This window comes from Callithrix jacchus, chromosome 7 (assembly GCF_049354715.1).
Source record: "Callithrix jacchus isolate 240 chromosome 7, calJac240_pri, whole genome shotgun sequence".
NCBI lineage: Eukaryota > Metazoa > Chordata > Mammalia > Primates > Cebidae > Callithrix > Callithrix jacchus.
In genome coordinates, this window is record NC_133508.1 from 55230603 (window position 1) to 55244042 (window position 13440).

General features: G+C 48.8%; 1 protein-coding gene across 2 annotated transcripts in view; it reads left to right on the forward strand.

The window, feature by feature from the left end:
* The window catches only part of IGSF21 (immunoglobin superfamily member 21), a 270471-nt gene that overhangs the window by 222671 nt on the left and 34360 nt on the right, over positions 1–13440 (forward strand). For both annotated transcript variants that reach the window (XM_002750355.7, XM_035307930.3), the window contains exon 4: positions 3645–3763. In XM_002750355.7, coding sequence (XP_002750401.4) covers positions 3645–3763 — 119 coding nt within the window. The remainder of the gene's footprint in view (positions 1–3644; positions 3764–13440) is intronic.

Genomic DNA, 13440 nt, shown 5'->3' on the forward strand with positions numbered 1-13440 from the left:
CCCAAATCCCCAAAGTCCATTGTATCATTCTTATGCCCTTGCATCCTCATAGCTCAGCTCCCACTTATGAGTGAGAGAGAACATACAATGTTTGGTTTTCCCTTCCTGAGTTACTTCCCTTAGAGTAAGGGTCTCCAGTTCCATCCAGGTTGCTGTGACTGCCATTATTTTGTTCCTTTTCATGGCTGAATAGTATTCCATGGTATATAGACACACCACAAATTTTTATCCACTCATTGATTAATGGACATCTGAATTGGTTCCATATGTTTGCAATTACAAATTATGCTGCTATAAACATGCGTGTGCAAGTATCTTTTTTGTATAATGTTTTTGTCATAAGAGCAAAGAGAGCCTTAGAAGGGAATTAGGTAGGGGAGTACCATTCATCTTGTCTGAATTTGAAAAGATCTGTATTCTACCTGGAGAATGGATCAGGAGGGTGGTTACCAGGGATGGAAAGCCCAGTAAACCCTCTGCCTCCATATTCCAGGTGAGAAGAGATGCTGACTGTGGAGTTGGGGGGAAGTGGATGGTTCCGGATCTACTAGGAGTAGAACACCCAGGACTTGGTCACCATCTATATTTGAGGGGTGCGGAAATGGGAGATGTAAGGGTGGTGTCCAAGAGTGTGCCTTGGGCTAATGGTGGAGGGCAGGCCTGTACGTTCAAGGAACCAGGGAATCCGGTAGAAGGAACATCTGGGACTGTACACATAGGCCTCAGTGAGAAGCTGCCTTTTTCATAAAGCAGCAATGCGGGTGTCCCCCAAGCTGTCTTCTATACCACCTGTGAGGTGTCACCTACATGTGTCACCCAAGCATATTGCTTACGTTACTATCACCTGAGCATGTCATCGGGGTAGCGGATGCCTAAACATGACACCTGTATCACTAGCCTATAAACACATCTGAAGCTATCACTGAGGTGGCAGTTACCTGCACGTATCTGCCTGGGTGTCAACCACATTATTATTATCTTATTACCTCACTCAGAGAGCTGCCAGCTACATGTCTCCTGAGCCTACTTCTTTACAGAGTTGTCGCCCGAACCTGCCACCTACACTCCTGTCACCTACAAAAGTCATTTAAACAGGTTGTCTCTATAACCAACATCAATGAGTGTCATCAAGTGCAAATTCTGCTCCTACTGTTTGTAAGCCATGGGGCCTTGGGTAAGTCATGCCATCTCTCTCTGAGTCTCCTGTTTTTTTTTTTTAAATCTAAAATATGTCACTCCAGGTGACTGTCAGTCAGTAATGGTGCCCAGTAAAGAGGCTATTTTTTCAGTCTAGCTGAGTTACAAACAAAGAAAATTGTTCCCAGAGGGGAGACTGGTTCCCTGCTGTTCCCATGTCACTGTGCTCTCTCTTCTGAGAGTAGGGAGTGGAGGGGGACAGTGTCTTCTCAACAAAGTCCCCCTGATGAAAAACTTCCCATTCTTTAAGTCTTTCCATGACAGTTGGTAGACCAGATGTCAACCTCTGTGTGTTCTATGTAAATTAAGGTGTTTGTTTATGCTAATGTGTGCGGGGTGGTGGGAGGGATGGGCTGGCTCAGCTCAATCAGATGACAGTGATAGAAAAAGAGGCTGGCAGCCCAGGTGTGGGGGGACAGTGAGTCACAGAGGAAAAGGAGCCAGAAGACAAAGATGGAGCAGGTAGCTAAAATGAGAAAAGAAAAGAGTGAAGCTGAGGTTACATTGCTCTGCGAAAGCAGGAGGGAGAGCAAAGTGGGACATGTGTTCAGGAGACCGAAGTGAGGATGAAGAACTGGATTGAAAGAACTCTGTTCTCAGGGGAGGCAGAGCTGGGTCACATGCCCAGGAGCCTGAGCGCTAACCACCTGCTGCCCTTTCCTGTCCCCAGTGGGGTCCCTCTAATAGGGCTGTCAGGCAGGTTAGTGGGGTAGGGCTGTGGGTATGGATCCCTTCCCATGGTTTTCTATTGTGACTCGAGAACATCTAAGACTTAAACAGATACCCCAGTCCCTCTAAGCTGTAGCCAGAATAGACTAAAACTCACCTGAAGACACATACATTTCCCCAGTGCAGCAACGACACAGCCTCTGCAACTCTAGGCCGAGGCTCCACCCCATCCAAGTGTCCAGATTCCATTTGCCAGGAATTCCCTCTCCCCACAAGGCTTCGCAGGACCCAGGAACAACACAGAATGCCCCCTCTGTCCATTTGGGTGCAGGTTCCTGATTACAGAAGTCCTGCAGTGACTTCATTGCATGTACTCTTCACCGCTGTCGTGGGAAGTAGCACCTCCACTGCTTAGGAAAGAAAACGGAGTCTCCAAGAGAAATGGACTGACTTATCCAAGGTCCCATGATTCACAAACAGGAGGAGCAGAATTTGAACTTGGTTCTCTCTGACTCCATATCAAGGCTCTTTTCAGTGTAGAAGGGAGGAAAGAGCCTTCCTGCTTACATTTTCCGTGGGGAGAGAGAACCACATACTGACTCATTTTCACATGGTCTGACCCTGTAGGTGCTATAGAAAGCTCTGGAACAGGAGCCGTCCAACTAGACTGTGGGCCAAATCTGTCCCATCACGTATTTTTTCACAACCTGTGAACTAAGCATGATTTTTATACTTTGAAATGGTTGGAGAAAAAAACCAGAAGAAGGATATTGTATGGCACATCAAAATTATATGAAATTCAAATTGAAATGATCATAAGTGAAGTTTCACTGGAGCATAGTTGCACCATTTTGGTTACGCACCTAGAGTGTCTAGAGCCGCTTTTGTGCTACAAGGGGGGAGGGTTGAGTATTTGCAACAGAGAATGTAAAGGGCAACAAAGCCTAAAATATTTACTCTCTGGACTTTTAGGGGAAAAGTCTGAGAGCAGGTTTGAGGGGGTCTCTCCTGTCCTCAGGGGTCCCCTCCTCTGAGCCACCCTCCGGATTACCTCAGGAGTGGAAGTGGCTGCTCCCCAATTCAAGCTCAGATAAACTCACACTTCTTCATGTGATTGTGGAACCCAGATCAGCTTTCCTACCTCCTTGCCCACTGGGATGGGGGCTCCTTGGGGACCTGTATTTTATTGTTTCTCTTCCATGATCTCAGGACTGGGCATGAAGTGACAGCATGGTGGTGTGGACAGAGAAATTCAAATTTCCTTGCTGGTTCTTATTAGCCATACAGGGTTGGGGGCAATCGAGTTCCCCCCCAGGTCTCAGTTTCCTTGTTTATGAAATGGGAATATGGACCGCTACATGGAGGCCGTCACAAGGAAAGAGGGAGATGATGCCTCCAGTGGCAGTTTTGAGCCCTTACTCATGCAGTGACACCCTAAGTGCCCATACCTCTTCACCCATGTCATCCTCACAGCTCCCTGGAAGTGGGCACCATCCCAGGCTCATGGAAGCCGACAGGCTAAATGACTGCTCCAGGACCCACTGAGCACAAATCGAAGTCTGGCTGAACACAGTCCACACCCTCACTGCCTGAGACGCCGAGCACAGGGCCTGCATACAGTCGGTGTTCCATACATGCTCCCCTCCTCCCAGCCCAGTACACAGGCAGGTGTTTGTCAGTGGAGGCTGCACTAGTGGGCATCGGGATGAGTTTCCTTGAGCGCTGCCTCACCCAGCCCCGCAAGGACGGGCCCTCACCTTGTCTTCTGCCTCCCCCAGGCTGCCCGAGGTCCGGATTTCAGACAACGGTCCCTATGAGTGCCACGTGGGCATCTATGACCGTGCCACGAGGGAGAAGGTGGTCCTGGCATCAGGCAATATCTTCCTCAACGTCATGGGTGAGTGCAGGGCCACTGGCCCCTGGAATCTCAGTGAGGAGGACGAGTGTGTGTGAGTGTGTGTGTGTTTGCACACAGGCACACATATGTGCACAGAGCGGCCGTCCTGCGGACCACCTACCAGAAGTTCTGTTGTGCTGGTGTCTTCCCTTTCCTGCCTTTGTCCTGGAGGGACAACCAACCCAGGCTGAGCCAAGGTGTGACCCTTGAAGCCTTGCCCCCGCCACAGACCTCCCTTCAGGAGGTCCCCCTCTCCCAGCACAGGTACCCCGAAAGAACCCTCCCCAAGGAGTCCAAAACAGCACCTCAGCTGAGACATACACCTGCTGCACAGGGAACCACTCTGCTCCTCAGACAAAAGTTCCCCCCTGTACCTCCTGAGGCCTTCGTGGAGATGGCATAGGATCTGGAGATGACTTAGAAAGTGCTCAGGGCTGGGATCCAGACCTCCTGGGTTCTCATCCTCTCCCCATGCCTCCATTTATGCACCCGTAAAGTGGAGGTAATAATAATGGTGTCTACCTCTACCTGGCTGGGGTCTTAGATAAGTCTATCCCCACCCCAGACTCAGTTTCCCCATTTGTAAAATAAGAATGCTGCTCTGCGCATTCTCAGAAGCCCCCAGTGGCTCTAATGTTCTCGTCAGATACACACCTTTGGGTTCCGGCTCTGTTGCAAGGATGCTGGGGACTTGGCCTTGACTCTGGACTCTGTGTTCTCCGGTTTTCTTATCAAATAATATTTATCAGGGAAACAAAGCTTGTGGTACACAGCAATCAATGAAAGCATAAAGGCCTCACTGAAAGCCGCCGCTTCTGGGGAAATTGAAAACCTCCAAAGGCCAGACCTCCAGAGGGACATTGATTTCTGCAGTGCAGCCCGTGGTGGTTCTGGCTTCCTGATGGAGCTATGATGCAGGAGGAGGCATTGCCAGGAAAAGCCCCTCTCTCACAGTTACTCATGTACCATTCAGCCCCTCTGATAGAGGAACTAGGGGCATTTTCAGTGACTGGCCTTGGGTTGGCCACACCCGGGAACCTAGGAGGGACAGAACTCAGTTTGCACCATCAAGGAACTCCAAGTCTGAGGAGAGACATGTATTTAATCATGTATGCATCACAAGGTACTGAGCACCTATGAGGTGGCAGAGAATGGACACAAACTTTTCACAGGGCAAATGCTTATCTGTAGAGATTTTGCAGGAGATAAGCATAAAACACATGCATAGATGAATCATTAAGAGCATGCTACATGAAGGGGAGGAAATAAAGCAGGGGGATAGAGTGACTGCAGGTGGCTGGCGGCTGGTGTAGGGAGGGGACTCAGGGAAGGCCCCTCTGCAGCTATTGGGCTGAGTGCTTTACATGTGTTATGTCATTTAGTCCTTACAAGCAACCCTGGGGCACATGCTAGCATTTTTAACTCCATTTTGCAGATGCAGAAATGAATCACAGAGAAAGCAGGCAATCTGCCTAAAGTCACACAGTCAAGATCATAAAATCATCCTATGATATCAGGCAGCTCAGTGTCGGGGCGGGGAATCAGGCATCTTGACTCCAGGGCCAACTTTGTCATGGTGCTGGAGGCAGTGAAGACGCTGCATGAGGTCTCACTCTAAGGTGCCTTCAAGCAAGGACAGAGTCCTCAAAAGCCACCCCTCCATGAGTTCTACACTTCCCATTACTTCACCTAAGGACCCTGCGCTGGTTAGTCTCCCTCTGCGGCCTGAATTTCCCCATCTGAACTCTATTAGTCCGTTTTCATGCTGCTGATAAAGACATACCCAGGACTGGGAAATTTACAAAAGAAGGAGGTTTAATGGACTCACAGTTCCATGTGGCTGGGGAGGCCTCACAATCATGGTGGAAGGTGAAAGGCACATCTCACATGGTGGCAGGCAAGAGAAGACAGCATGTGCAGGGAGACTCTCCTTAATAAAACCATCAGATATCATGAGGCTATCATGAGAAATAGCACAGAAAAGACCCACCCATGATTCAATTATCTCCCACTGGGTCCCTCCCACAACACACGGGAATTGTGGGAGCTACAGTTCAAGATGAGATTTGGGTTGAGACACAGCCAAACCATATCACATACCATCAGAGAGTTGACCAGATAATCCTACACTCTCTCCTAGCTCTGACACTTGTGGGTCTCTTACTCCATCCACTAGGTGAGGAAACTGAGACACAGAGAGATCTTGTGAAATTGACTCAGGTTGCACAACTGGCCTGATGGTCCCTGCTGAGCAAGGAAGTGTGCTCCTGGCAGGCTCAGTGACTGAAACTTCTCCTTTCCTCTATGGCACTGTCTGGGGATCAGGGGATGCTCCCTGTGGGAGGCAGCAGCCACCAGAGAACAGAGCACTGGGGAGGAGGGAGCAGCTGCTGTAGTTTCACTTGCTGAGTGGTCTGGTGGAGCTCCCTGGACTCTGCAGGTGGCTGATCTTCCAGGAGGGGCTGGGCAGGGGCAAGGCCAGTGATGCAACCCTGACCTTCCACCCTGGCACTTTCAGTTGCAGGGTAAAGGTGACCCCTGGAAATTCAGGGCTTGCCTGGCAGGATTCTCCCTGGTATCGCCCCCACCATTCACAGTCCATCCTCTGCTGGCCAATGCTCAGAGGTCACTGTGCTTGCTGTGAGTCTTCCCAGCCCATTGTCCCCCAGTGGAGCAGATCAGCCTTTGCTCACGATGCCCATGGGACCTGATATGGCAGCTGACACATCTCCCGTCCCTCCTTGGACATGTACATGTGCCTGACAGTGTGTGAACTTCTGGCTTCACAAGTGTTATCTTTTAGAATCCTCATGACAGCCCTGTGAACTGGGAGATGTTATGATCCCCGTTATATGAGGGGATGGAAGCTTAGTGGGGAGAAGTGACTTGTTGGGTTCTAACAGCCCTCTAAGTCCAAGTCTCATGATCTAAACCAGCACTTCTCAAACTTGAGCCTGCAGCAGAACTGCCTGGAGAGCTTGCTAAATTCAGGTGCCTGGGCCCCGCCCACAGCTTCTGACTCAGTGGGTGAGGTGGGGCCTGAGAATAAGCATTTCTCACAAGTTCCCAGGAGACGCTGCTGCTGTTGGCCCAGGGGCTAGACTTTGAGGACCACTGATCTAAATCTCTAAGTATTTCCCAAAATACCAGTTCTGTGTGTATCTGTATAGTGATGGCTACATCAACACTGTACATATCTACAACTATTCCTATACTCTTCCCACATACAAATGTATTTTCCTCTTCTCTCCCACTTCTCACCTCAGCCCACTCACAGGAGATCCCTGCCCCCCATTTCTTAGCATTCAAGTTAAGGACATACTGGTTTAGGTCCCAGTTTCCGATTTGCTCTGTGACCTTCAGCCCATTTTCCTCTGTGGGCCTCAATTAGATGAAGTTTGCAAAACACCCAGCCCATCAAGAATATCACCAAGGAAGAGCTCAGTTACTCGGATGCTCTTGTTTTTATTATCACTATCTGGTTTCCCCCACTCCTGAGCACAGCTCTGGCTACCTCCCTCTTGCCCCTGGTTTTGGCCCCAGCACAGAGAAGTCTGCCATTCACAGCCCCAAGGAACCCTGCACCAGCCTGAGGAACACAGCTTCATGCACCGTGGCTGCCTCTGGGAGTGGCAGGGACAGCGGTCTCTGCCTACTCACTTTCTCTGGGCTTCTTCCTGCGTGTCCTGGCACCATGCACCTACGGAAGGAGCCAGGATCTATCCCAACTGTGATAATGACAGCAATGCCTCACACTTGCCCTATTTGGGCAATTTCAAAGGGTTTTCACATTGAACACGTCACCCAGTCCTCACTGCAGAGCAGTGTGGGGATTACTATGATCCCTAACTCACAGATGAAGAGACTGAGGCCCAGAGAAGGGAGGGAATTTGCATCAGGCCTTATAGGGTGGGGGTTATCTCTATGCCAGAGCTGCATGGCTTCTGTAGCTCACCAAGGTCCTGAATGATGACGGGAGGGCTGGGGGAGGCAGCAGAGCTGAGTGTTTCTCATACAGCACCTCCTGTAACCCATCAACCACGTGGGACTGAGGCAGCACCACACTGAGCCTGTTGCATAGACCTGGCTCAGAGGAGCACTTGACTTGGCCGAGATTGGAGGGTTAAATGAGATAATGTGTAGAACAGGGCACTCTGGGCCTGAGGCTTGGTACATTCTGGATTATCAATAAACAGTATCTCTTATGACAAAGGGTAATTGGGTCAGTTACAAACCAGGCACCATGAGACTAACCTCTGTGAACTTCTCCTTCAAATATGTTTCAGGGAAGGTTTTTCAAAAAAAATTTTTTTGGAGATGGAGTCTTGCTCTGTTGCCCAGGTTGGAGTGCAGTAGCATGTTCTCCGCTCACTGCAACCTCCGCCTCCCAGGTTCAAGTAATTCTCCTGCCTCAGCCTCCTGAGTAGCTGGGATTATAGGCGTGTGCCACCACACCCAGCTAATTTTTGTATTTTTAGTAGAGCGGGGGTTTCACCATGTTGGTCAGGCTGGTCTTGAACTCCAGACCTCGGGATTCGCCCACCTTGGCTCCCCAAAGTGCTGGGATTACAGGTCTGAGCCACCACGCCCTGCCGGTTTCAAAAATTAAAACCGACTCATTGCTTTGGTTTGTCTGTGGCATTGCATTCTCACACAAAGTCACCCCCTCCAAGCGAGTGAAGGTCACTGAACACTAGGGTCTCTTTTGTGCCACATGGGACCCTAAGGGCTGCTACAGCTAAGCTGGCACGAGACAGCCAGCCCCTCCTCAATTTGGAGGTCGATGGGAAGCTCCGCGGACAGTGGGGAGAAGAGCCGAGGAGCTGGGGAGGGCCCAGGGCTCACCTGCCTCAAAGCACAGAGCAGTTCTACCAGAGAGCCCAGCACCCCAGTCTGCCATCCACACATCCACATTCAGCACATTGTAACGCGGCCATTTCCAGAGGCCTCCGGGTGAAGATGAAAATGCGAGTGCAGCTGTAATTTCACGCCTATAACATCCCACTATGTGGTGGGGAAAGACATTTGGGAGCCCCGTGGGTGACACCAAGGGTGTATGCTGCACACAGTCATTAAAATGTTTTTGTCAGAGCTGCAGATAAATTGTAAGCCAATTTGAAAGTTGCGTGCTGGGCCCCAGGAACGCATTATACACAGTCATGGAAGGATTTTGAAGGTTCTTCTGGGGGTGCAGGTTAGTGGGGAGGGAGCATGTTAAGGGTGCACTGTTACAATCAATTAAATGTTGTGAGAGTCAGGCACCCCACCCCCATCCCCATCGAAGTTAAAAGACTGCACTTCTGGTTCCTCTGGAATGCCAAGGGGCAGGGTTTCTCTGCCACCGCATGGGGCCCTTTCAACCCAAAGCTAAAACCAAGGCCACCCTCTGTGCCAGCATTGAGCTCAGTGTTCAACCCACAGTTAATCCCTCACAAGAGCCCCTGGATGTGGGTGTGGTCATCCCCCCATTTTATGGATGAAGGAGCAGAGGCTCAGAGTTTAAGGGGCACATACGGGTGAGTGACAGAGCAGGGTGGGCAGGAGGCGGTGTCCCACCAGGTCTGCCTGAGCCCAGAGCAAGTACTTATATAGCAGCCTTAACTCCCAAGGGAAATTTCCCTCCCTTTGACCCAAAGGCCATGAGTCACTCAAACAAGCACTGGGGTGGGGACACAGTGCAGAGAGTGGGGACTTGCTTAGGATGGAGCCCTAACTAGGTTGCTGAAAAACTCCAATGGTCCCAGCATGGTGGCTCACATCTGCAATCCCAGTACTTTGGGAGGCTGAGGTGGGTGGATTTCTTGAGCCCAGGAGTTCTAGCCCAGTCTGGACAACATAGCAAAATCTCGTTTCTACAGAAAATTAGCTGGGTCGTGGTGGCGTGTGCCTGTAGTCCCAGTCACTCAGGAGGCTGAGGTGGGAGGATCACTTGAGCCTGGAAGGTGAAGGCTGCAGTGAGCCAAGATCACACCACTGCACTCTAGTCTGGGTGACAGAGTGAGACCCTGTCTCAAAAATCGAAACAAAACAAAACCAGCGGAACCAAACAACAACCACACATTCCAACGATGAGTGGGCTGTTCACCTCTGGGGATGTGTAGGAGTCTGGGGGAAACACAGAGTGTCTGTGCCCTTGCCTCTGTTTCCATCCCCATCCCTGTTTTTGGTCCTCTCATCCATTACTATCCAGCGCCTCCCATGCTCCTCAAACCCTCTAAAAGGAGCACTGAACTTGGAGTCCAGCAGACCTGGGTCCAAATCCCAATTAGTGTCTACTTTTGACATGGATAGTCTAGTACTGAATTTCCTTTTTGTAAAAAAGACTATCAGAATGTCTTTTTTTTGTTCAAATACATTATAGGGTGCCTTGGATGCCCATGTACACGGGCATTCTAACTTTCATTCACTTATTTGTGGGTTCATTCATGTAATATATCTTTATTGAGCACCCAGTGCATTCCAGGCACTGTTGTATGCACCGGGGTTTGCCATAAGCAAGAAGGACGAGAACAAACAACAAAGGAAAAACTGGTCCTCACAGAAAGTGCAGTAGAGGAGGCAGAAGATGAGCAGGTGAGAGATGGGAAGACACATGGGATGTCAGTGGGTGGTAGAGCAATGTCAGGAACAATCCGTGGGTTTAAGTCAGGTGGTCATTGGCCTCTCTGAGGAGGTATCCAAAGAGGTGAGCTATGTGGACTTCCTTCATTCATGCCAGGGATTTGATGGCTTACTGAGCATCTCCCGGGTGCCAAGCACAATTCGCTGTGGACACACTGACAACAAGACAAAGTCTTTGCTCCGTGGACTCACATTCTCCGAGGGAAATTCCTTCAGGGTACACAGGGGGAAATTGTGCCTTGGCCAATGTGTTAGTTTCTAGGGCTGCCCGTAGCAAATGTCTGCAAACTGGGTGGCTTAAAGCCACAGCAATGCATTGTCTCACAGTGCTAGACCCCAGAAGCCTGTAATCAAGGTGTCAGCAGGACCACACTCCCCATGCAAGGGAAAGAATTCTTTCTTGTTCCTCCTCTTGCCTCTGGTGTTGCGGCAATCCCTGGAGTTCACTGGCTCATAGACGCATCACATTGATTTCTGCCTCTCTCATCAAACAGCTTTCTTCTCTGGCTCTGTTTTCCTGTCCCTGTGTGCAGATTTTCTTCTTCCTCTTCCTCCCCCTCCTCCTCCACCACTGCCTCCTCCTCCTCTTCCTTCTTCTTCTTTCTTCCCTCTTCCTTCTTTTCTTCTCCTTCTCCTTCTCCTCCTCCTCCTCTTCCTAATTCTCTTTCTTCTTCCTTTTTTTTTTTTGTGTGTGTGTGATACAGAGGCTTGCTTTGTTGCCCAGACTGGCCTGAAACACCTGAGTTCAAGCAGTCCACCCACCTTGGCCTCCCATAGTGCTGCAGGCATGAGCCACTGTGCCCACCTCAACAGATTTTCTCCTTATAATCACATCAGTCATGGAATTAGGGCCCACCCGAATCCAGCGTGACCTCGTCTTACCTTAAGCACCATTGCAAGGACCCTATTTCCAAATAAGGTTACATTCATAGGGACTGTGGGTCAGAACTTCAACACATCATCTTCAGGGAGACATAATTCAACCCACAGCAATAACTGAGTCGAGATGTAGTGCACCAGCATTCCCCCGTGTCTGACTCTGAAGCTGACACTCTCTGCTCCCAACCCCGTGGATCACTGTTCATTGAGCACTGACTGATGTACAGGTGCTGTGCTAAACTCTTTTTGTGTTAACTCACTGAACGCTCACAAAAGCTTTGCAAGGTGAGTACTATCACTTTCTCTTTAGCACATGAAGAAAAGGAGAGGTGATGTCACTTCCCTACATCACCCAGCCAGCGTGTGGCAGGGCAAGGGTATATAGCCATCCTGCACGTTAACCTCTCTGCTTCTGCAGAAGTTTACCAATGACTAGGAAGCCCAGACTCATAACATACTGATAAGCATTAATAAAATGTTCTATCCCGGGATCCCTGTCTCTCTTCTGGAAGCTTCCGAGTGAGGTTGGAAGATGAAGTAGACTTTTGGAACCTGAGGCCAGAGTGGCACCAAACCACACCATATGCTTTGCAAGTCTGGAGCCAGGAAACATAGCTTCTGCCTCGAAGAACAGATGTTAATGACCCTTGTGTGACGTTGTTGGATGGTTTGTGTTTTTGCGGTATGTTCTACTGATGTTTATTAAGTGTGCCTGGTGCTTTTTTTCCTTGGTTGTTTTTTTGTTTGTTATTGTTGTTGTTTTGAGACAGAGTCTTGCTCTGTCCCCCCAGGCTGAAATGCAGTGGCACAATCTCAGTTCACTGCACCCTTTGCCTCTTGGGGCTCAGCTCTTCTGCTGCCTCAACCTCCCAAGTAGCTGGGATTACAGACATGTGCCACTTGGCCTAGCTAATTTTTCTATTTTTAGTCAAGATGAGGTTTCTCCATCATGGCCAAGCCAGTCTGGAACTCCTGACCTCAAGTGATCCTCCTGCCTCAGCCTTCCAAAGTGCTGGGATTATAGGCATGAGCTACCATGCCCAGCCCACTGTTTTTTCTAAAAAAATTGTTTTATTGAGATATAATTCATATAACATGTAATTCACTCATTTAAAGTGTGTAAGCCAGTGGTTTTAGCATATTCACAGAGTTGTGCCTCTACCACCACAATCAATTTTAGAACGTCGTCATCATCCTCCAAAGAAACCCTCTACTCATCAGCAATTTCTCACCACCCCACATTGTCCCTCTCTTCCTCAGGCAGCCACTAACATCCTCTTTATCTCTATAGATTTGCCAGCTCTGGCTACTTAGTGTGAATTAGATTATACAATATGTGGTCTTTTGTGAATATCTTCATTCGCTTCACATAATGTCTTCAAGGTTCATTCACACTGTAGCGGGTACCAGTACTTCATTGCTCTGCAATGATGGATAGACCACGTTCTGTTTATACATTCATCAGTGGATGGAAATCCGGGTTGTTTCCACTTTTTGGCTATTATGAATAATGCTTCTATAAATATTCATGGACAAGTTTTTGTGTGAATATGTAGTTTCAGTTCTCTTGGGTATGTATCCTCGGAGTAGAACTGCTGAGTCAAATGATGACTCTACATTTAACCATCTGAGTAACTTCCAGACAGTTTTCCACAGTGGCTCCACTGTGTTATATTCCCCCCAGCTGCATATGAGTCCCAACTTCTCCACATCTTTGTCAACACTTGTTACTATCTGTCTTTTTAAATATAGCCATCCTAGTGGATGTGGAGTAACATCTCTTTGTGGTTTTGATTGGCATTTCCCTCAGGGCCAATGACACTGTGTGTCTTTTCCTGTGCTTCTTGACCATTTGGACATCTTCTTTGGAGAAATATCTATTCAGAGCCTTTGGTCCTTTTCAATGGCCTTATTTGTCCTTTTATGATTGAATTGTAAGAGTTCTCTATCTGACCTACATGTAAGTCCCTTAACAGGTATATCATTTGCATATTTTTCTCCCATTGTGTAGGGTTTTTTTCCACTTTCTTCATGGTGTCCTTTGAAGGATAAAGTGTTTTAATGTTGATGAAATCCAGTTTATCTATTTTTTTCTTTTGTCACTTGTGCTTTTCACATCATGTTTAGGGAGGCTTTGCCTAACTCAATGTCACAACTTACTCCTGTATTTTTCTTGT